The sequence below is a fragment of the Telmatherina bonti genome (assembly GCF_933228915.1).
Source record: "Telmatherina bonti genome assembly, chromosome: 24".
NCBI lineage: Eukaryota > Metazoa > Chordata > Actinopteri > Atheriniformes > Telmatherinidae > Telmatherina > Telmatherina bonti.
This window is the reverse complement of record NC_136633.1, coordinates 12724431-12746003: the sequence shown is the minus strand read 5'-3', so window position 1 is coordinate 12746003 and position 21573 is coordinate 12724431. Positions and strand designations below refer to the sequence as shown.

Here is a 21573-nt window from a genome sequence, read left to right as displayed (position 1 = left end):
GGATTGCAAGCTGAGGTGCAGGTGCTATATCAGCTCATTTCTTTGTGATTGAACATAGAATAAATTAATTTGAGTGTTTTTTTTTATAACAAAACATAGCTTGCAGCATTGTACTTATGTCTAGCACAAAACAATCCTGATTTAGACAAAAAGGAACATTTTCAACCCCCAAAAAAGTCCCACAACTGTTTAGTCATTTAAAGCAACAGTACTGGTTAGTTTTTACACTTTGGTACTCCTTAACAAGGTTAATTTGCTGTCTGTCTTTTCTATGCTGTTGTCTCAGCTCTTATCTTCTCTTTTTTACCTTGCACCCCTAAATAACATCCTCTTCTGTTTCTTTGCTCAATCAGCTGAGATGTGCTTTTAAAATGGCCATTGCGTTGATATCCAGTTGCTGGTGTGGTGACATGGTGCTGTAAGGTGAAATGCAGCTGTCATGTCATTACCTGGACACTGTAAGGCAATGAGAACTGAAGGAACATACATAATGAAGGTCAGCTTGCCATAAAAATGTGTCAGAACCTCAAAGTTATGAGGTCAGAGACTCGGTTTCAATCAGACACTTTCCAACATGCAATCACAATGTCATTTGATCTGTAAGCGCGTCATCTCAAGCCAATCTTGCCGGCGGAATGAGTTTAATAGCTACATCGGCAACAAATCTACCAAAAAGGCTTTTGACAAGCCAACCAGTTAAAATAATTATTAAATTTACACACTAATAACCCAAAATGACTTGGTTGGCTTCTGGTATCAGAAAATAACTGGAAAATGTCTGCACTTGTGCATTATTTTAACCTTTTCAGTTTATGATATTACATTTAATTTACAATGGTACAAAATGTTTTTGGACTATATAAGCACTGCAAAGTCTTAAACGCACACACACATATACACTATACATTGTAGCATATATTTTTCTTGCAACCACACACCAAAGATCATGTTGCAGACGCTGTGGTGGTTCAACCTCTTGGCCTTGGACACTTTGACGTATAGAGAAGCAGAACACACTGGTTTAGGTTTAGGTTAAGTGGCTACATGGTTAAGTTGAGGCAAAACACCACCACTTGTTCAGTTTAAATAACACATTTTGTGTTTTAAAATAAAGCAACAGCACTATTTTTTTTTAAGTTTAGCCAACCAAACCATTCACAAATTAATTACTTTCGTCGAGAAGGTTATGGTTTTACTGGCATTTATCTGTTGTTTGTCTCTTTATTTGTGAGGTAACTCAAAAATTTAAAAACGGATTTTAATGAAATTTTCAGAAGTTGTTGGAAATGTAAAAAGGAAGAATTGATTTAATTTTGGTGGTGATCTGGATCACCGTTTGGATCCAGGGATTTTTTTTTTTTTTAAAGGATTCTTTAGCATTGCTAAATGGTGCTATTTTCAAAATTTAATCACATAACGCCAATAAAAATGGTCGGAGCACTGAGAAAAACAAAAATAAAGAACAAGCTTCCAACAGGTTGTAAAATATATCAAAGACTGATCCAGGAAAAGGAATGATTCCAGATACTGTGATCCAAAATATGATAAAATAGTGGACCTTTGACATTTTCATTATAGGAAGAGAACAAATGGTTACAATCTGTAACCATGGCCTTGGTGGAGGTTTGTGCTCTCCAAAGGCTTCTCTAGTTTAACTATATGAAGTTTCAATTTCACAAAATAAATGCATTAATCCATATCATTGTGTCTGGACTGAAGCAGTGTGAAAAAACACTGACACGATGAGGCATAACGTGTTGTACACTTTCAGAGATATTTCATGAAATGATTATATCAGTTAAAGTATAAAATATAATCTTTTTTTAAACAAAAAGGGGGGGAAAAAAGCATTTCCTTTGTTTCGCATTGATACAGACAAATAGTTTACAGATAATGACACAGCAGATTGTTTGATAAATTAAAGGAATTAATTTACCTGCGTCACAGGTCGACAATACGCACTGAAGATTCCCATAAGAAGACGACATGACATAATCTAAAGAAAAACATGCTGATATGAGATTTTTAATGTCAGAATTGATCAGAATCAGTTGACATATCAGTAATAATATATTGCATATAGTGTGACCATAAAAAGAAAGAACTCTGTTGTCAGGACAGTGAAGCCACGATTTGACAGTCCTGACAAATCTATCTGCATTTTCAGCTATGAAAAGAGTCTTTATCAGTGAGAGCTGCACAGCTGTAAGTCTCCACAGTTTACAAATTAAAAATCCCAGACAGTTGAGTCTGACCCATCAAAAGTAATTTCATATGATCATGAGGGCTTTTTATTTGTTGGGTTGCTGTTTTTTTTTTTTTCTCCACCATGGCTGGAAAACAAGATATTGAAATTGCAGAAGTATTCTTGATATATTCTCTTACTGATAACTGAAAAAGCTAATATGGTCATTAATGAAGTTTTTATCATCAGAACGATAAAAAAAATGGTCTTAATTACAGGTCAAACATGATGCTGATAACATCTACAAAGTGTTCATATTAAGTTATTGTAAAAGTGCAGACAGTTTGTCTCTCTGAGCTTCATTCCCAATAACTAAAACCTCAGTTTAGTCCTGTCTTAGGTGCAAAATGTTTTCTGCAATCCATGTTTTAATATAACACACATAGTTTAAAAGTTACAAGTTTCTCAAGAGAGATGTAAAGTTGAGTGTCATCAGCATAATGAAGGAAATTTAGGACATGTCTCCGGATGATGGGTTAAAATATAAAGATGCAAAAGTACAGAACCGAAAACTGAACTTTGAGGAACACCAGAATTAATTTTATGTTTTCAAATATAAGATCCCCCATTGTTTAAAAAAAAAAAAAAAAAAAAAAAAACAGTCCTCTGTTAAAATGTTAGGCTTTCCAACATTTAAAATTGAACCACAGAAGCAGAGAGCGATCAAAAGTTGCAGTCAGGAAAACAACAACTTGTTAAAATGTGATTTCCTCTCTCGTAGAATGAAGCTATGGAAGATGAAAACAGCATTTTTCAGTACTGATTCAACAGGATTTGTCCTGGGTTGTCTTTGATGACCTTGGACAATATTTAACTCTTGTTAAATATAATCTCCAATATCAAGAAAACAAGACGTGCTGTGTTAGCTAGTGTAGCTGGAGACAGTGGGGGTTTTTTTTGTTTAGTTTGGATCATAGTTTTAAAAAGATTTGACTTTGAATCAATTAACAGCATTTTCACCTTCAACACCTCCCCCACAGCTTAATGAAATAGAAAAAAAATTGACCATCATCGTTACGGGATGGTTTGTATGTTCTGAACCAATCCTGACAGCCTGCTGGGTGGATCTAAACAGATAATCTGCATGCCGTCACACAGTAGAAACAAAGAGAAGAAGCTACTTATAGCTGTTGATGCAAAGGTGGCAGACCTATTATGCTGTTTTCTGTCACTGTGAATGCATGAAATGAGAACGTCATCTGCAGATGGCTGGAAATATGAGCAGAATGTGGTGACTTTATTCCCAGACCCCAGTTCAATAAATGATAAATGAAGGTATGGAGTCAAACTTAAACACTTACATGTTGTGGAAATGAAATGACATGAACATTACCAATCCCAGAAATGGTTATTAATATGTAATTAAAAGAGAAAATAAGTTAAGACAGAAAAACTTTAGATCAAGGAAAAGATTTAAACATTAAAGGGGTGCTATTGTGGTATTTGGAGTTTTCTGAGCTTTCTACAGTGTTACAGTGTTGAATCCTCATCAGACATGTGAACGGCACTGTTTTTTATCACCTAAACGCATGTTTGAGTTTGAGTTTGAGTTTCAGCACTCTCTCGTTCGGTTTCCATGGCGACGAAAAACGTGTCGTTTTAGAGAGTTTTTTCTACTTGGAAATCCTTGTGACGTCCCGGGGGATAAGGTTCGATGATTGGTTACCTTCTACTGGTTAACAAGGACATGTACAAATACATCAGGCGGGTGGAAAACGTGGGATAAAGTTATTTCCAACGATGGCTGGTGAGTTTACCAAAGAGAGACATCCTGCTGCATTCGTTGCTGTGGGTTGCTGTTTTCCACTTCGTTTTCAGGGTCTGATTCAGGTTCCAACATGTAGGGCTGTATGCTATGTGTTGACATTGTACTTTGTTTTTTTTATTGAGTTCATATGAACCTAATCCTTTTGTTTATGAGACGTTACAATGACGGCGAAAGCAGTTGCGGTGCACGCTCCCGATGTAGTGCAGTGGCGGGAGGCGGGGCTTAATGCGGAAGAGTCTCAATCCACTCGTTTTGCCCACAGGCTGATCTGACAGCCTACGGAGAGGGTCGGTCTGAAGTAAATAAAGTGATTTGTGACAATAACTCGGTCAATCCCAGCTCTTCTGGTCTCAGAAATAAAAATAAATTAGCCTGAAATGCACATAATAGTTCCACTTTAAAAAACTTTAGCTGACCTGTGATTTTACTCGTAAACTATTTAAATGTAAGATCAAATAAACTTAAATAAATATTACAAAAAAATGTAATTTAAAAACTCCTCAATGAACATACCCTGTATGATGTATACAGGGTTGATACTTTCAGGTTGTTCATGTGACTGAAGTGTTTTGTTGTTGTTGTTCTTTTTATCACATAACGCTGTGAATAGTTCTTCTTGTGTGGACACGCAAACAGAAAATAAGAAACAAAATGTCTAAGCAAATTAAAATTATGTACAATGAAACAATCAAGAAAAAAAATCACATTTTACTGCTTTACTTTGATCTTATTGTAAATTAAACTATGAAATTATTTAAATAACTTTACATGTCAGATAATTTCTGATAATAAAAAAAAAACTATTGTACCGCAGGGGTGTCCGTCTTACTGTGTATCCCTGCTCAGACACACCTGAATCAATCATAGTGCACAACTTCATTGGCTGTTATTTGCATGTAAAATAAGCCAGGTGTGTTGGAGCAGGATTACATTGAAAACCTGCAGGACAGCGGCCATCGAGGACCAACTTTGGACACCCCTTACATAGAGTGTTGATCTTAGAGAAGCTACATCTATGATCAAACTAAACTGAGTTTAAATCCCTGTAGATCTAAATAATCCAAATAAGATGAAGAAAACATTTTAGTTTAAATCTTTGATTAAAAGGAAGCTGTTAAATAATCGGCGTTAAAGAAGGAGAGTCTTCTTTCTGATGGCTCACAGTCTGACAGGGGAATGCTGGGAAGTTTTATGAGTAGAAAACAATCTGACTTAATTCGATTAGGTTTTCCTGCCTCGTTCACAGACAAATCAGGTGACCCAGTGTGTCCAGTTTAATGACCATATGTTCTTCATTTCATCCTCAGCGTTTACATGGTGGCTTTGCTGCCTGTTTGCATGCTGCTTTCATTAGTCTCTGCATTTCTCATGATCTCTTTGATTTAAGAGGCCCCTTGTTTAAATAAGATCATATGATAAATGTTATATTAGGTTAGATAATAAATATGACGCTTTATAATGCTGTAGTTTCTGTAAATAATGAGCCGATGTGAATCTGGCTGGCAGAGGGCTTGATTTCATTCTCTCCTCATTCTTCAAATGGCATCTAAGGCACGTCATGTAAGTAACAGAAGCCAATCCTTTGCAAATAAAAACGTCACGTGTATTAATGTCAAAGGGTCAGAAAGGAAGAATCACTAAGCAAAAAGCAAATACTTTTCTATTGTTTGCCTGGAATTGGATTTTATAGTTAACCTTTGCACCAAACAAACCAACAGAAAATGGGCCTTTTTATAAAAGCTTCTCATTGGTCCAACATCTCAGCGCACAACGCAAAAATACAGCAGGATAATCTAATAGATGGTAGAACTGGGACAATCATGTGCCTGCCAGGTTTCTCCATTTATTGTGAATGTTTCTTGAAGCCAAAAGCATGCACAGAGGTGGCTACCAACCCAGAGATTAACATCACAGATAATTCTGGTAGAAATGGAGTCAGAAAATGTGATTGTTTAACAAATCTTACAATTATCTTGAAACCTGCCCCTCTGATGGACTGGGTCATAACCTGCAGAGCTCACAGCAGGCATAGTGTAACTATAAGGGGTATCATACCAAAAAGGTTAAAACCAGTTTCTTTTTAAAGACCCACTAAAGTTTGGCTATTTTTTACTCTTTAGCACCCCCTACAGGTTTTAGATGCAACTAAATGTTCTTACTTTCCTAAGTGTTGTTTGATTTTTTTTTTTTTTTTAGCTTTTAAAGTGGCAAATATGTGAAAATCAACATGTAAAACATAATTAAACTGAATACACTCATTGGTTTCACAAAGTTATCAACCAATCACATGGAATTTGGAATTCTATTTAGTCATGCAGACGTGGTCAAAATGGAAAAACTGAGCACCAGAATGAGAAAGAACGAGATGTTGAACTTGGCATGGCTTTTGAGTGTTTCAGAAACTATTTATTTCTCCCCTTTCATCACCTGCAACACTCTGAGACATCTTTTGAGTCCTGCCACCTCCAGGAGCCAGAAGAGGAGCAGAAAATCAGCTCCTTCGCCAAGAACGCTCAGGAGAGGCCGTTTTCTTCGGAAGCTGAGAAACTTCCCAGTGAAGCTGATGGTGAATTTCTACATGACCATCTCTGAATCCATCCTGCATTCATGGCCAGAAACAAGGCCAAGCTACAGCATGTCATCCACTCTGCTGAGAAGCCGATCAGCTGCAACCTCCAATCTCTCCAGGATTGCAGAGGAGAATGGACAGACTGGTTGAAGACCACACACTTAAAAATAGAGGTACCAGCTTGTACCTAAAAAGGTACAAATGCTTGTCGCTGGGGGTGTACTCTTTTGAGAGACATTTCTGTACCCTTCAGTTCTGGTCTATTTTTGTACCTTATCAAGTTTAACCTCACCTTATCAAGTTATGTTTTTTATGTTTTCACAGGATTAGGCCTGGTCCATGCAACTTTAGCAATATTATCTTATCTTTAATCTAGAAATAATCTTCAAAAACTCAAAATACTGACCAGCCATACACTTAGTTTGCAGCATCTGACCTTCATTGTCTGGTGTAGTAAATGACTGTTAAGTAGTACTACTGTCATCAGTCAACTCTGCTCTAGTTTGTAACATTACAGCCATTAACATTACATTTTTCAATGCTGCAGGTACCCTTATGGTCAAAATGGTACAAATTTGTACTTTATGTCACTTTGAACCCTTTTTCGTACTCTGAAGGTGTGCTTCTGGTCTCTTAAAGACCAGTATTGTACTTTTGAGAGAACATTTCTTTAAAATGTACCTATAGGTACAGAAATGTCCTTATCTTGTACCTCTATTTTTGAGAGTGCAGTGATAAAAAAGTTAACAGAAAGTCATACAAGAGTCTAGGGCTGTGACGATATGCTTACGTTCCGATTCGAATCAATTCCGATTTTTTTGGGTGCCGTTTCAATTTGAATAGCAATTCTCACAATTCTTCAATACTGCTGATTTTTGTAGATTAAAAAAAGAAAAAATGTATTTAAAAAAAAAATGTTTTGCTGGTCATTTTTCCTGATTTTAGTGAGTAAAAAAACAACACAGTAGCCAGATCATAATGCTGCTATTACTCCCAAAAAGACAACTAAAAGGATCAATAAAAACAATAAAAATGACAAAAATTTTATAATGAATTGTTTTTATTTACCGGTATTTGAAAAAAAAAAAAAATGAAGCAAAAAATCCCAATTATCGATTTTTCGATTCGATTTTCCCTCCCCTACAAGAGTCGTTTCCAACCAAGATATGCAGAATGGCATGTCTGAACCCACAACATGTCCAACCTTGAAGCAGATGGTCTACAGCAGCAGAAGACCACACCAGGTTCCCTCCTGTCGGCTAAGAACAGGAAACTGAGGCTACAATTCATACAGACTCACCAGAACTGGACAATAGAAGATGGAAAAATGTCTCCTGGTCTGACGAGTCTTGGTTCCTGCTGGTGGTGTAATTGTCATGGTTTGGACTTTTTGTGTCTTAATTTTCCTGTTTTATTTTGTAGTTTTTTCTGTTTAGCTGCTTTATGTCTTGTTTAGCTTTTGTTCTTGTTGATTTAGTTCACCAGGGTTCATTTAGTTCATTTGTTTCAATTGTATCTTGTTGTGTTCGGTGTATTTATACCCTCAGTTTCAGTTCTGTTTTTGCGGATTCATTGTGTTAGTCACTCCCATGTATGTCTAGTGTCTTGTGTTCCTGTGGCTCAAGAATAAAACCAGCCTTGACTCAGCATCTCTGTCTGCTTCTCTTCATATTGGTCCACACCTTCTCTCCACCAGCCGTGACAGTAATGGTGTGGGGGGATATTTTTTTGGCACACTTTGGGTCCCGTATTACCAAATATGAATCACGTAAACACCACAACCTTCCTGAATACTGTTCCTAACCATGTCCATCAATATGGAGCAAAATCTCTGAGGACTGTTTCCAGTGTTGCACCAATGCAACTCAGTATTAAGTTCTGGAAGCAAAGAGGGTCCAACATGGTGCAAACAAACGTTTACCTAATAAAATGGCTGGTGAGTGGATATTACAATGTCTTGCGTTGCAAATGAGCAGACAGCTTTTAGAAAAGCTGCAAACTTCCATGACTTTGGTGTGAAATCTGCATCAACTTTTCGACATGAGAAGAGCTCATTTACATGTTTGTGTGAAGTCAGACTCAGCGGTGTGAGAGCAGGTTAGAACAAGCTGCTGTTGTTGTGATGCTGTGTAAGTAGCTGTGATTCAGAGCACTAAAGCAGGAGCATATAAACACGTTTCAATAGTTTCAGTAGAAGACTCAACCACAGCTTCAGTCCTGTAGATTGACAACCTGCACAGAGCAGAGACAGAAGTTTGATTGAGATTAAGAAAATGTGGTAAAATAAGCATAAATTTATTTAATCCCACCCAGTAGATTACAATTTTCAGTAATCATACCACAGTCATGTTCATTACCGATAATAGCCACTAGACATTACATCTTTATAATGAAACAATAGCGATAAAAAATCAGTAAAAACATCAATACATGCCTCAATCAATACATGTTTGTTATGGAGCTATCTCATGATAATGATGGCATTAACAACTGAAATTATAATGATCATATATATATATATATATATATATATACATATATATATATATATATATATATATATATATATATATATATATATATATATATATATATATATAAAAATACAATTATTTTGATAATGAGTGAATAAATATATTAAATTAATTAAATGATCATGGTCGTGCTCTTTTAGGGATTTTCATAAACCAGTCAAGCAAAGCAAACACAGAACAAGAACTTATTGCTTATGAATAGCAGCAAAACTAACTCTGAATCTGTTTGCCATCCAGTTTTATCCTTTTATGAAGAGTACATTTGTATTTGCAGTTGTGTGATGAAGAAAGTACACCCTGTTTCAGTTGTGACAATTTACATCTCAGAACATTAATTTCTCTCCAAAGTGCTTAGTGGGGAGCAGGAGCTGGAACAGCAATCAGCAGGGTACACCCTGGACAGGTCGCCAGTCCATCACAGGGCCAACACAGAAAGACAAACAACCAGTCAGGCTCACACTCACTCCTAAGACAATGTAGAGCATGCATGGAAGGTGGGAGGAAGCCAGAGTACCCAGATATATTGTACCACCACACATACATGAGGTGAACATGCAAACTCCACACAGAAAGGCCACCATTCGAAGCTCCTCCCCAAACGACCTTCTTGCTGTGAGGCCGCTGTCATCTCAGGAAAATGCTAAATAATAACGTTTCCTGAACACGACTTAAAATGAGACTAAGACAACCTCAGATGAACCTTAACACATGACAAATCATGCTGTTATTTAACAACAGCTCAGCCGAAGCGCTGAGGAAAAGTGTGAAAATCTCGTCCTGCTGCCACGGGAATAAAAGGGTCAGAAGCAGATGGATGCCGTCGCTCCTTTTCTCTTAAATAATTGGTCTTCAGCGCCTCTATAAAAGCTTAAGTTTTGGCAGTTTGCTGCTATGAAACATTTAGGTGTGTTAACACAAGACCAAGGAGGAAAGACATCTGCAATGATCTTAGAGAAGTAATTGCTGCAGTGCTCTGGGAATTTATAGTAAAAGCCCAAGAGCCGCTACGTTGTTATGTAATTAATGTTCCACATGCTTTTGCATTCATGCGTCTGTAACAGAAGGAAGTTAAAATCCTGATGCATGTAAGAACTACACCACCTACTGGCATATAAACATACCTGTACTGAACCATTAATGGTCTTTTCTTATACACTAAATGCAGCATTTTACAATGTGGTAATATCTCACATTGGTTCCTTTTATCCTGCTTCTGCCTTTTATTTGTTTTTATAGATGACAACCAATTTGTGTTTTCTTAAAATGACTAAATGAGAGTTAACCATCCAGTGTAAGAAATCTGTGCACAGTTAAGCCTATATATTTTGTTTTCAACCCTTGTGGTTTGAAAGAAGACTTTTCTTATTCAGTCTGTGATAGTCAAAGTCAGCAACAACTTCGTTTATCCCTAGAAGGTCATTCCGTTTGACAGTCCTAAGTTCATATAATATCCACTTTAAACCAATTATTTACAGTATAAAAACAACAAAGTGTCAGAGCGCCAGCAATGTGTGACATGAAAACCATTTTGCAGATTGCTGAGGGGATAAAAGAGTTCATTCCTCATTCTATTAATCCACTAAACAATCACTGAATCAGCATGTATGCAATGCCTTTTCAGAGTTATGTGTATTTTACCACTGAGTTCAAGCAGAGGATTCATAATGTGCTATTTGTGACAACTGATGACTAAAGCACTGTAATCTTTTTCTCAGAAATGGAGATACAGTTGTAAAACAAAGTGTTTGCTACCAGCAACCGGACCAGCTCCAAGAGTCCCTTTGGTCATATGACACACACCATCTGTTTTACACGCAGTGTTTGTAGTGAATGACACAATGTTGTGTGTTGTTGTAAAACATAAAAGCTGCAAGAGGATGTACGTTTTTATGTGACTGTGTATGTTTTTTGGTTTTTTTTCCATTTAATTATTTGTATCATAACAGCATTTGTTATGTAATGAGGTAGAAACACAAACCCAGTCAGACCATCAGGCAGTCATTATCTATACCACTGAAGCCTATCCCAGTAATCGCTGGGCAAGAGTCAGGGTACATCCTGAACAGGTCGCCTGTCCATCACAGCTATTAAGACTGGCTTTTAAAACACTATTTAGAATTATCATAATTATTATTGTCATTATTGCAGTTTTATGTCTTCTATGTTTTATCTATGTTTCTAATCAAATTTCTTTTAATGTCGTTTTAACCGGTGGGTGTTGATTTTATTCTATACTTACTTGGTTTTATGTACTCTTTGAATGTTAAATTTTTTTTATAAAGTCTCCAAGGGACAAATAAAGTTATCTTTCTAAATACTAATGACAAAAACTCCTATGTAATATATAAATAAATGGGCTACCTTCTTCCCCCTCTGGGCTAAGTAAGTTATGCATTATTGGTGCAATCACCTTCAATTTCGCACCATCACATAGGAATATGTCCCTACATATCATAACTAAACACAAATATACTCAAAGTGTGATTAATTACTAAAAATGGCCACTGTTCCTATTTTTGATGCAGGTATTTTCATCCACAAATCCAAAGTGGTGTATCTTAAGTTTGCACTGCAGCGTCCCACAAAATCTGAGATTTACTGAAAATTTGATTATCTTCAAAAACATCGATTTTCGTTTCAATACTTCCTAAAACTGAAGTCGTGATACAGTAGATGGCTTTTGTTCTGAAAGTGGCTGTTCACAGCAGTTTTTTTCTGATTTTATTTTGAAATACAACAGGAAGTGCTGATTTGTTTCTGATTTTGTAGCTTAACCCGGAAAAGTTTGTAAACAAAAGGACTTCCCATTTAAAACATGGATTAGAACTAAAGTACAACCTTTCTGGCAGGATATAAAAAAATCATCCGACCTGGCGGATTATTCAATAATCATATGGGATTATAGAAATGGGGGACAACCTGCAGGAAGGTAATCCGGACTGGATGTCTCGTCTCCCGGAGGAGTTGCTGGATGTCCCGCTGTGGAACTTGGCAATACCCGGTACAACCCTGCGATAACTCACTCATTCTTCCACCTAAAAAGCCATTTTAATTACCACAAATACAGATTACATTTTTATTTTTAAAATGCACTGAATCAGTATTTATTGTTTAGACTGTGATTTAAATAAAAACGGGGATTTGTGTCACAACAGGAAGCCACGACAGCATGTCTTTCTGCCTGGATATCTCCTCTCCGGTGGTAGGATCCGAGTCCAGTCTCCTCAGACTGGCTGACAAGCTGCTTCCCTGCTGCATCCGTCCCTATGTGCGCCGCTGGGCCACCACACAGGTACAGGTCCCCCACACAGGTACAGGCCCACCACATAGGTACAGGTCCCCCACACAGGTACAGGCCCACCACATAGGTACAGGTTCCCCCACACAGGTACAGGTCCCCCACACAGGTACAGGCCCACCACATAGGTACAGGTTCCCCCACACAGGTACAGGTCCCCCACACAGGTACAGGTCCCCCACATAGGTACAGGCCCCCCACATAGGTACAGGCCCCCCACACAGGTACAGGTCCCCCACACAGGTACAGGCCCACCACATAGGTACAGGTTCCCCCACACAGGTACAGGTCCCCCACATAGGTACAGGTCCCCCACATAGGTACAGGCCCACCACACAGGTACAGGTTCACCACACAGGTACAGGTCCACCACACAGGTACAGGCCCACCACACAGGCACAGGTCCCCATCAGGGGCCCAGAAAGATGATACACAACCTGTCTTCCAACATGGGATGGAGCTTTCAGATTTTTTTTTTTTAAGAGCTAAATGGAGCTGGAAAAACTTTACATTTTCAGATTTATTTTCCTGTGAGAATAAATAACCATCTGGTCCTTCCTTGAGAGATGTTATATAAAACCAAGTAGCCATATTTAGCTGGGGTTTTCCAGTTATTCTTGTCTTAACTTCCTTGTAGTTTACCCAAAGCGTTGGCACAAGAGTTGTCTAGTCATGTGTCTGTCCATGCTTGTGGTTTTGCGTGTGCATGTGTGTCTTTTCTTTTAGCCTCATATTGATTGACTAGCATTGAAATACTGGGAAAAAAACCAAACAATTAAAATAAAATGTTTCTATTTAACTGTGATGGCCACCAGAGTAATAATTTAAGCGATTGTTATGGTTACAATTATGTAACTGACTAAAAAGTGAAGAAACATGCAACTTTTCCATGTTACCACCAGTTCTTCTTTAGTCGACATCATGGTTTCTTGAAGAAAGCCTTCATCGCACATTTAATAGGTAGAGGTGGCAATTCCTGGTCCAGAAAGTAAAAGTCCTGTCCGGCTGCTGTTCTGACCAGTCACTAAACCAGATTAATTTAATGAGCAGAGTTTATTTTCCAGGTAAATGAGCCTTTTAGTGAAAACAGCTGTTCTAAATGTACAGGTAGATCCAAAAACATGGCAGGACTTATACTTTCTGGACCAGGAATTTCCACTTCTGTTAATAGGATTACTTGCATCTGGCTTTTCCAAAAAGACTCACCGGTTTCTTCACCTATCTTGGATTACTTAATTCTACTTTCATTAAAAAAACAAACAACCATTTAGTATTAAATTGACTTAATAGAATCCAGATTAACTTTAATCTTTATTAAAGCTGGGGTAGGCAATGTTGGGGAGCGAGCAAGATGTGAAAGTAGCACCCTGTCTTAGCTCCTCCCCCTCTGGTTTTGCTCCTTCCGCGATCCAAAGCTTTTTTCTTACCTCTGCCGAGGAGGTTATGTTGTTACCACCGTTTATCTGTTTGTGTTTAAGATAACTCAAAAAGTTATCGACGGATTTTAATGAAATTTTCAGGAGTTGTTGGAAATGTGAAAAGGGAAAAATTGTTTAATTTTGGTGGTAAGCCGGATCACCGTTTGGATCCAGGAACTTTTTAAAGGTTATCAGGTATGCGTTGCGGGAGGGGGAGGAGGGGAGCCGGTAGAAAAAGCTTACGACTTATAATTTCTATTCGGTTGATGAGTTTTGATGAGTTTTTACAGATTTACAGTAAACTGAGGGGCTAACTATATTTATTGTTCATTTTTGCAAAATGTATAGACTACTATCAGGACGAGGAACCACTTCACCCAGAGGAAAAAAAAAAATGTCTGAGAAACCAACCCCAGCTTTAATTGTAATATTCTGAATTTTTTGTTTGTTTACTTGTAAGCTTTCCTGCATATTATCGAAACAAAATAAAAACAATGAAAACACTAAAACTGAAATCCTTTAGTGATGCTGCTGTCATGATCTTTTCATTAGTCTAAAGTTTTACCTTTGGGCCTCTTTATTCTTGTTTGTGTGCAGCAATTGGTCCTCCGTGATCAGTGTGAACTTGGCGTTCGATTCTTAGACCTGCGGATTGCCAGGAAACCAGCAGGGAGCAGCACGTTGTTCTTCGCTCACGGTATCTACACTCTGATCTCAGTCAAGGTGAGATGGTTACATCCACAGACATTCATGTGTTATATGTATATGGTTACACTCAGTGGCATTTAATATAGAGTTATGACACTGTGACACATGTTTGTGTGGTTCATGTTGCTCTACAATAGTCCAGAAAGCTCAGTCTGAACATGTTCTGGTGGGAGGCAGCATTAAAACATTCATTTTCCTCACATTTTCCCCTAAATATTGACCAATAATGTGCAATGATTACTGCACTGACTGTATTTGTAAACATCAATGAAAGTGGGATTTGTAGATAATTTCTACAGTAATTCCCTGAAGTACCTGAAGCATGTCCTCTTGTCACCCCATGAAGAGTATAACAAAACCGCTGTAACAAAAGAAAAAAAAAAAAGAAAAAAAAAAAGGGGCAAATGACCGCAAAAATACAGGCTTACTGGTGGTGTCTGTCATTAAACTACAACTAGCTGGTTAATTACACAACTAACCTTTTAACTAAAAACCACAGGAAATTACACAGTTGACTTAACTCACTACAGAACATTCAGCTTTTGCTTCACAATGCCAAGAAATGCAGCAATTTAAGCCACTTATGAATATAAATACAAATGTAAAAAAAGCTTCTGAAGCACAAAATGAGTGGCTGTTACGACCCAGCGGTCTAGGGGTAAGGGGTCGTAACATAAAACAAAAGGGTGCCAGACTGAAAGTAAGTTTTGGGACATTTTATTAGCCCATAAGGAGAAAAAAAAACAATATAGGCCCAAATACAGGCAGGTGGTGCAGCTTACAAATACAAAACAGAACTATTTAAAAAAAAAAAAAAAAGCACAAAAACAATCAAGTACCATTAACTACCCAAGTCACACAAAATAATCCAAACAGCAAAACAAGTGGCTAAACTCAAAGGCTACACAAAACCCAACAATACTGCAGACTAGACCATGAAGGCTCTTCAAAACCACCACCAAAAAACCAGTCTCAGAGAGGGCAAGCTGTCGCCACCACACAGCTGCCACTGAATGAAGAACTTGGTGCTCTTTTATCCTGATTGGAGAGGTGTCGTATCCTCATTGGAGCAGAGGTCAGCCACTCAGAGACGCCGATGAGACCAGGTGACAAGCAGGAGCCAATCCCAGCCAGGGGAAGCCAGAGGAGGTTTCCAGGCTAAATGAAATGTGCGATTAGAATAAATTTACAGCAGCCTTAACAGTGGCGATCAATGATGGAACTATAAGCAGCTCCACGAATCACGAGACTTTTTCCAGCAATTCTTTCTACAGACGTCAAAAGGAGCGTCGCTTCGCACTAGACCACTCTGGTTACTGCGGTCTCTGCATTGGTTACCTGTGTCGTTCCGTATTGATATTAAAATTCTTTTATTTGTTTTTAAATGTTGACATGTCCTCGCCCCACAGTATCTGTCCGACCTGCTTCGTTCCTACACCCCTTCTCACTCTCTGAGGTCGGCAGATCGCTGGTTGTCCCAAAAACCAAGCTGAAAGGGACGCTCCTTTTCAGCACCTGAGACAGGCTTTCTGCTTTTAAATCTGCTCTTAAGAATCACCTTTTTTCACTGGTTTTTAACACTGCTTTAGTTGCTGACTCCTTTTTCAATGTTTCTTTTTTTTCTTTTTATATATTGTGTGTTAAAGTGACTAATAATTTTATTGTGTATATTTTATTTGACTTAGGATAATGTTGTTGAGCTTGGGATTGTGTTCAGCGCTATGGTCAGCTGTGTTGTTTTAAAGCTCTCTATAAATAAAGTTGGAACTGGAATTGCACCAAACTGCAACACACAGGAGGTCATCAACTTGAGCTTCTCCTTGCAGGAGGCTCTGGATGAACTGACTGCATGGTTAGACGCCCATCCTAAAGAGATCGTCATCGTCTGCTGCTCAAACTTTGAGTCTCTGACGGAGGAGGATCACGTCAAGCTGGTGGATTTCATCCTCTCACTTTTCAGCAAGAAGCTCTGCTCCTCGCAGGTAGACACGCAGACAGTTAAAGGATACATGTGTAGATTATATGAAAGCACGATGAAACAGTTTTCTGAATAAATAATCCGATGCGTGTGTTGACACGTTCAGGACACGCCCACTCTGCGTTCCTGCTGGTCCAGAGGGCAGCAGGTCATCGTCTCCTATGACCACAAGCAGATACTGCAGAAGCACCCTGAGCTGTGGAGGAAGATACTTTACAGGTAATGTTGCTGAAAGCTCAAATTTGCTGCAGATACTCTGGTTAAACTCTAAAAGCTTGGCCTCACGGGGGCGCTCTGCTTACAGGTACGCTAACAGCCCAAGCCCGAAGGAAGTGATCACTTACCTGGAAGCAGTGAAGAAAGAAGGAAGACCAGGTACGAAGCTATTTAAATCAGAGGAAATATCTTCAGTCTTTCATTCAGTTTTACTTAAAGTCGATGATCTGTCTTCTTCTCCAGCTGGTTTTTACACCTGTGGTCTCAACCTGACTGAAGACACACGTTACGTCTTCTTTCACCCCCTCCAAACCATGAGGAAAATGACAATGGAGGCTCTGTCACTGTTGCTGCGTTGGACTTGTGAGCAACAGCCGGGGCCCGAAAGGGGCGGAGTCAACATCATCTGCTGCGACTTTGTCGGACTCGGCAAGTTCTGCTCCATTGTGATTGGTTTGAACTACAAACTGCTGAGCAGGTCATCGGCAGCAGCTCCTGTTGCCTAGTAACCACAAGAAAAGCTCAGATCTTCAGGTGGTTTGTGTTTTATTTTTTTATTTTTTATTACATTTAAATAAATCAACAAAACTCTGGTCAAAATTTATTTCTGATCAAATAGCTCAGAGTTTTTTTTTATTGTGAAAATTAGCAGTGGAATAGGTGTTACCATAACAACAGGACTGTAGTCCATCATCCGAGCCTGACAATCTGTCTTTGTTCTTTTTTTAGTAGAAGTGCAATTTTCTTGTATTTTGTTTGACTTTGATCAGTGCTGTTTCTTAAACCTTCTTTAAAGTCTTTTTATATCATATTGCACTATATTTTGACTGTTACATATATTTTTAATTTTCTGTGCATCATAGTCACCTTTCATGTATTACATACATTGTTAATGTAATATGATTAATAGTTGCATTACTGGGCACATTTGCACTAATGTATCTCATGATTTGCAAATGTTTTGTAAACTTTTAAAATCCATATTTAAAGGCATAATAAAAGCTAAAACAGTTTCATCGAAGCGATCTCTCTTAAGGTGTTGTGTAGGGGTCTGCTGAGGTACCTGCTTCTGCACGTTCACTTACAGTTGTCCTCATGTATTCATCCCTTTTCATTAAAGAAAAGGCTGAATTTACAACAGTCACTCAAGTAACTGGAGACTTAAAAAAGGAACAATAACTAAAAATTTGCAAAAATATAATTTAGTATTATAAGACACTGTTTTTTTTTTTTCATAAAATTGAGTTGAAGAAGAAAAAAAAAAAAACAAATTGGTCCTGAACAAATTAGAGACTTTTCTGTTGAACAGTGGGACAAAATACCTGTCAACAGGTGCAGAAGTCTGACTGAGGGGAACAGAAAACACCTGACTGGAGCGGAAACATTAAAGGATTGTTCAACTAAATATTACTTTATGACTGATGGAATATGTAATAAGTTATCTTATTTGTTTGCTTTTTTTAAAAAAAAAAATTTCTATTAAACCAGAATTAGAAAATAAAGTAATGATTTTCATAAAATTTTTATTTATTACTTTAGTCAATTTCAGCTTATTTTACAGGCAGCTGATTTTTCCTTCTTTAATGAAAGGGTATGAATAAATATGAGCACAACTGTACAAGTCTGTAAACATCATTCCATATAATGAAGATGAAGGAAAGAAAAACAAAAATAAGCTGCTTAAAATGTTCAACGTCTCATAACATGGACTGTCACACAACATCCAAACACACATCAGCTTCCTGTGAGGTTGTAATTTCTGTGGAAAAATGGCAAATTAGACATTTTGGCTCCAGTTTACCTCTTAATGCGACTTTAAAGCTTCACAAATTGTAGCTGTCAAAAAAAAAAGACCAAACCCCTAAAAAAAACTGTTAATTTCATTTTTCATCCCTAAAACTAAACGTAAAATAAAATGTTTTTAGGGATATTTTCCTTTCATTTTCATGTGATTTGTCACATTTTTATTGTGTAATCCTCTGTTCTCTTGTGTCCAGAACGTATCACGTATCACATATGTGACAGAAACACCTGGACGAAAACAATCACATATGTCACACAGACATATGTCACATATATCTGCGTTAATTATCCCATTGGACAGAGCTTGCTGATCATGCCTGATCTAGATTTGGAAAAACATTTGAGAGCGGAAAGAGCCAGCCTTACTTTTGTAACATATGAACATATGAAGCAACTTCAACATGATATTTTAGGTGCACAATCAGTAGCCATTAGCTACAGGTAGAGATGGGTCAACGAAGTTTTTAAAGCTTCTATTTGATTGTTCTGAAAAAAAGAGTCAAAGCTTCAAAGCCTTGTAAAATAGACCATACCAGTGACATGTGGTGGTCAGATGTAGGTATTACAGGCACAGATATTCTAATAATTTCTCCAACTTGATTTAACTTCCAACACAAACAGTTCAGTCAGTCTTGCAGCTGTCTTCATTCTGAGGGGTCGTCATCTCTATAAGTGTAACATTCTGTCTTCTCAGTTTATTAGTTATGGCTCAATTTGTTACTCATTAGTTTTTTAATATGATTTAGATAGTGTGTGTGCTGTGAAATAAGATGATAGACAGGTATGTCTGATGGTTTGGGAGAAGTGCTTTTGCATTTCAGTGGAAATTAGAGGGATTTCTTAGAACAACTGAAATTTTCATATAAGTCATGGAGTTCCTCAAGGTGCTGTACTTGGACCAATACTCTTCACACTATATATGCTCCCTTTAGGCAAAATTATTAGACAACATGGAATAAACTTTCATATGCTTTTTCCTGATTTCTGAATGATAGATTACACTTCCTCATTAGTCAGCAACACCATCAACATCATGAAATTTTATATTTTAATATTAACTGATCTGTCAGTCATCCTAGCCAATGTCTGAGAGAAATATTTAGCAATATCATGTAATACTAAATACAATACTACATTAACAATTAAATACTTTTTTTTGCCATATTATTATTCTCCTTCCTTTGTGGGTGACACAAGGTGGAAGTTTTCCCATACATTGATTGTTTTCTTCCACTAGAATTCTCCATACTAAAAGTTTTCTTTCTTAAAGTGGAACTATTATGTGCATTTCAGGCTAATTTAGTTTTAGTTCTGAGACCAGAAGGGCTGGGATTGATCGAGTAATTATCACAAATCGCTTTATTTACTTCAGACCGACCCTCTCCGTAGGCTGTCAGATCAGCCTGTGGGCAAAACGAGTGGATTGAGACTCTTCCGCATTAAGCCCCGCCTCCCGCCACTGCACTACATCGGGAGCGCACACCGCACCTGCTTTTGCCGTCATTGTAATATCTCATAAACAAAAGGATTAGGTTCATATGAACTCAATAAAAAAAACAAAATACAATGTCAACACATAGCATACAGCCCTACATGTTGGAACCTGAATCAGACCCTGAAAACCAAGTGGAAAACAGCAACCCACAGCAACGAATGCAGCAGGATGTCTCTCTTTGGTAAACTCACCAGCCATCATTGGAAATAACTTTATCCCACGTTTTCCACCCGCCTGATGTATTTGTACATGCCCTTGTTAACCAGTAGAAGGTAACCAATCATCGAACCTTATCCCCCGGGACGTCACAAGGATTTCCAAGTAGAAAAAAACTCTCTAAAACGACGCGTTTTTCGTCGCCATGGAAACCGAACGGAGAGCGTGCTGGCACTCAAACTCAAACATGTGTTTAGGTGATAAAAAACAGTGCCGTTCACATGTCTGATGAGGATTCAACACTGTAACACTGTAGAAAGCTCAGAAAACTTGAAATACCACAATAGCATCCCTTTAACCTTAATAATCTCTTAGCCTGTAAAGCGGCAAGCAGGAGGGAACCCCGGACGTTTCTCGTTCCGATAAATGACGTGGCACCAGTACCACCAATGCTTTGAATCAGTTACATGATTTCCGGTGTTTCATTGGCGCGTACGAAGTGTCATTCGTCATCGGTCACGTGACGGCAGAGATTTTACGGGGCTTCAATGCAGCGTTTCGACCAAGTCTGTCTCATTTGAAGGAAACAAGCTTGGTGCTTCTGTTTCAAACTTCCAATCTCTAGCTACAGGTAACTGTGGAGGGCTTTGGAGTGAAGTAGAAGTATCCATCCACATCCCACCACCACCAACCTGAACGAGAGGGTGACTGCAGCCTGGAGAATGAGTTGGGGCTGGATATTGGGCAGGGTTGGACGTTCTACCCCGACACCTCAACATTTTGATCGGATTAATCCCAACCTTAACTTTAACTCTAACCACACCCATTTGACATCCAACCACGCCCAATTTCCAGGCCCGCCCCGTTCTCCAGGCTGCAGCCGGGGGTTATTGACCTGAACTGTTGCTCCCATGCTTTCACGTTTCCACCGACTCCTGGACCAAACATCTGAGAGCTGCAGCTAACACGGTGCAAGCGCTGAAACTTGACATGATGACATCTTTAGAACAAAGAACTCTTCCTATGAAGTTAGTTTTGTCATAACAAAAGGAATCTTCCAGTCGACGAGGTGAGCTGATCTCACCGATGAGGAACACAGCGGTTTGAATGAATGGCGCCACAAATACACACCAGAGAAGAAGTTCCACATCACTGGTAGAAACAACCCAATTTGTGACATCTTAAGAGACCCTGGAATGATTATTATTTAAAAAAAACAAAAAAAAAAAACAACACTTTTTAAGCAAATCATGCAACACAATCCACTTTATGTTTGTTTAAGACACCAATCTCCAGGTTTTATTATTCAACAAGATGCAGCTTGCTAACCCATGTTGAGCTACAGCTGGATGTGTTATACATGAAAACACACATTTACGGCTGAA

General features: G+C 38.2%; 1 protein-coding gene across 1 annotated transcript; it reads left to right on the top strand.

The window, feature by feature from the left end:
• Nucleotides 1–12023: 12023 nt before the first annotated feature.
• LOC306774101 (PI-PLC X domain-containing protein 1) lies at nt 12024–17240 on the top strand (the record flags this gene model as incomplete). The annotated part of the gene is made up of 7 exons (XM_079264084.1): nt 12024–12117; nt 12272–12408; nt 14430–14555; nt 16367–16522; nt 16625–16737; nt 16823–16893; nt 16978–17240. 7 exons carry the CDS (start codon nt 12024–12026, stop codon nt 17238–17240), a joined length of 960 nt encoding a protein of 319 aa, XP_079120210.1.
• Nucleotides 17241–21573: the final 4333 nt, after the last annotated feature.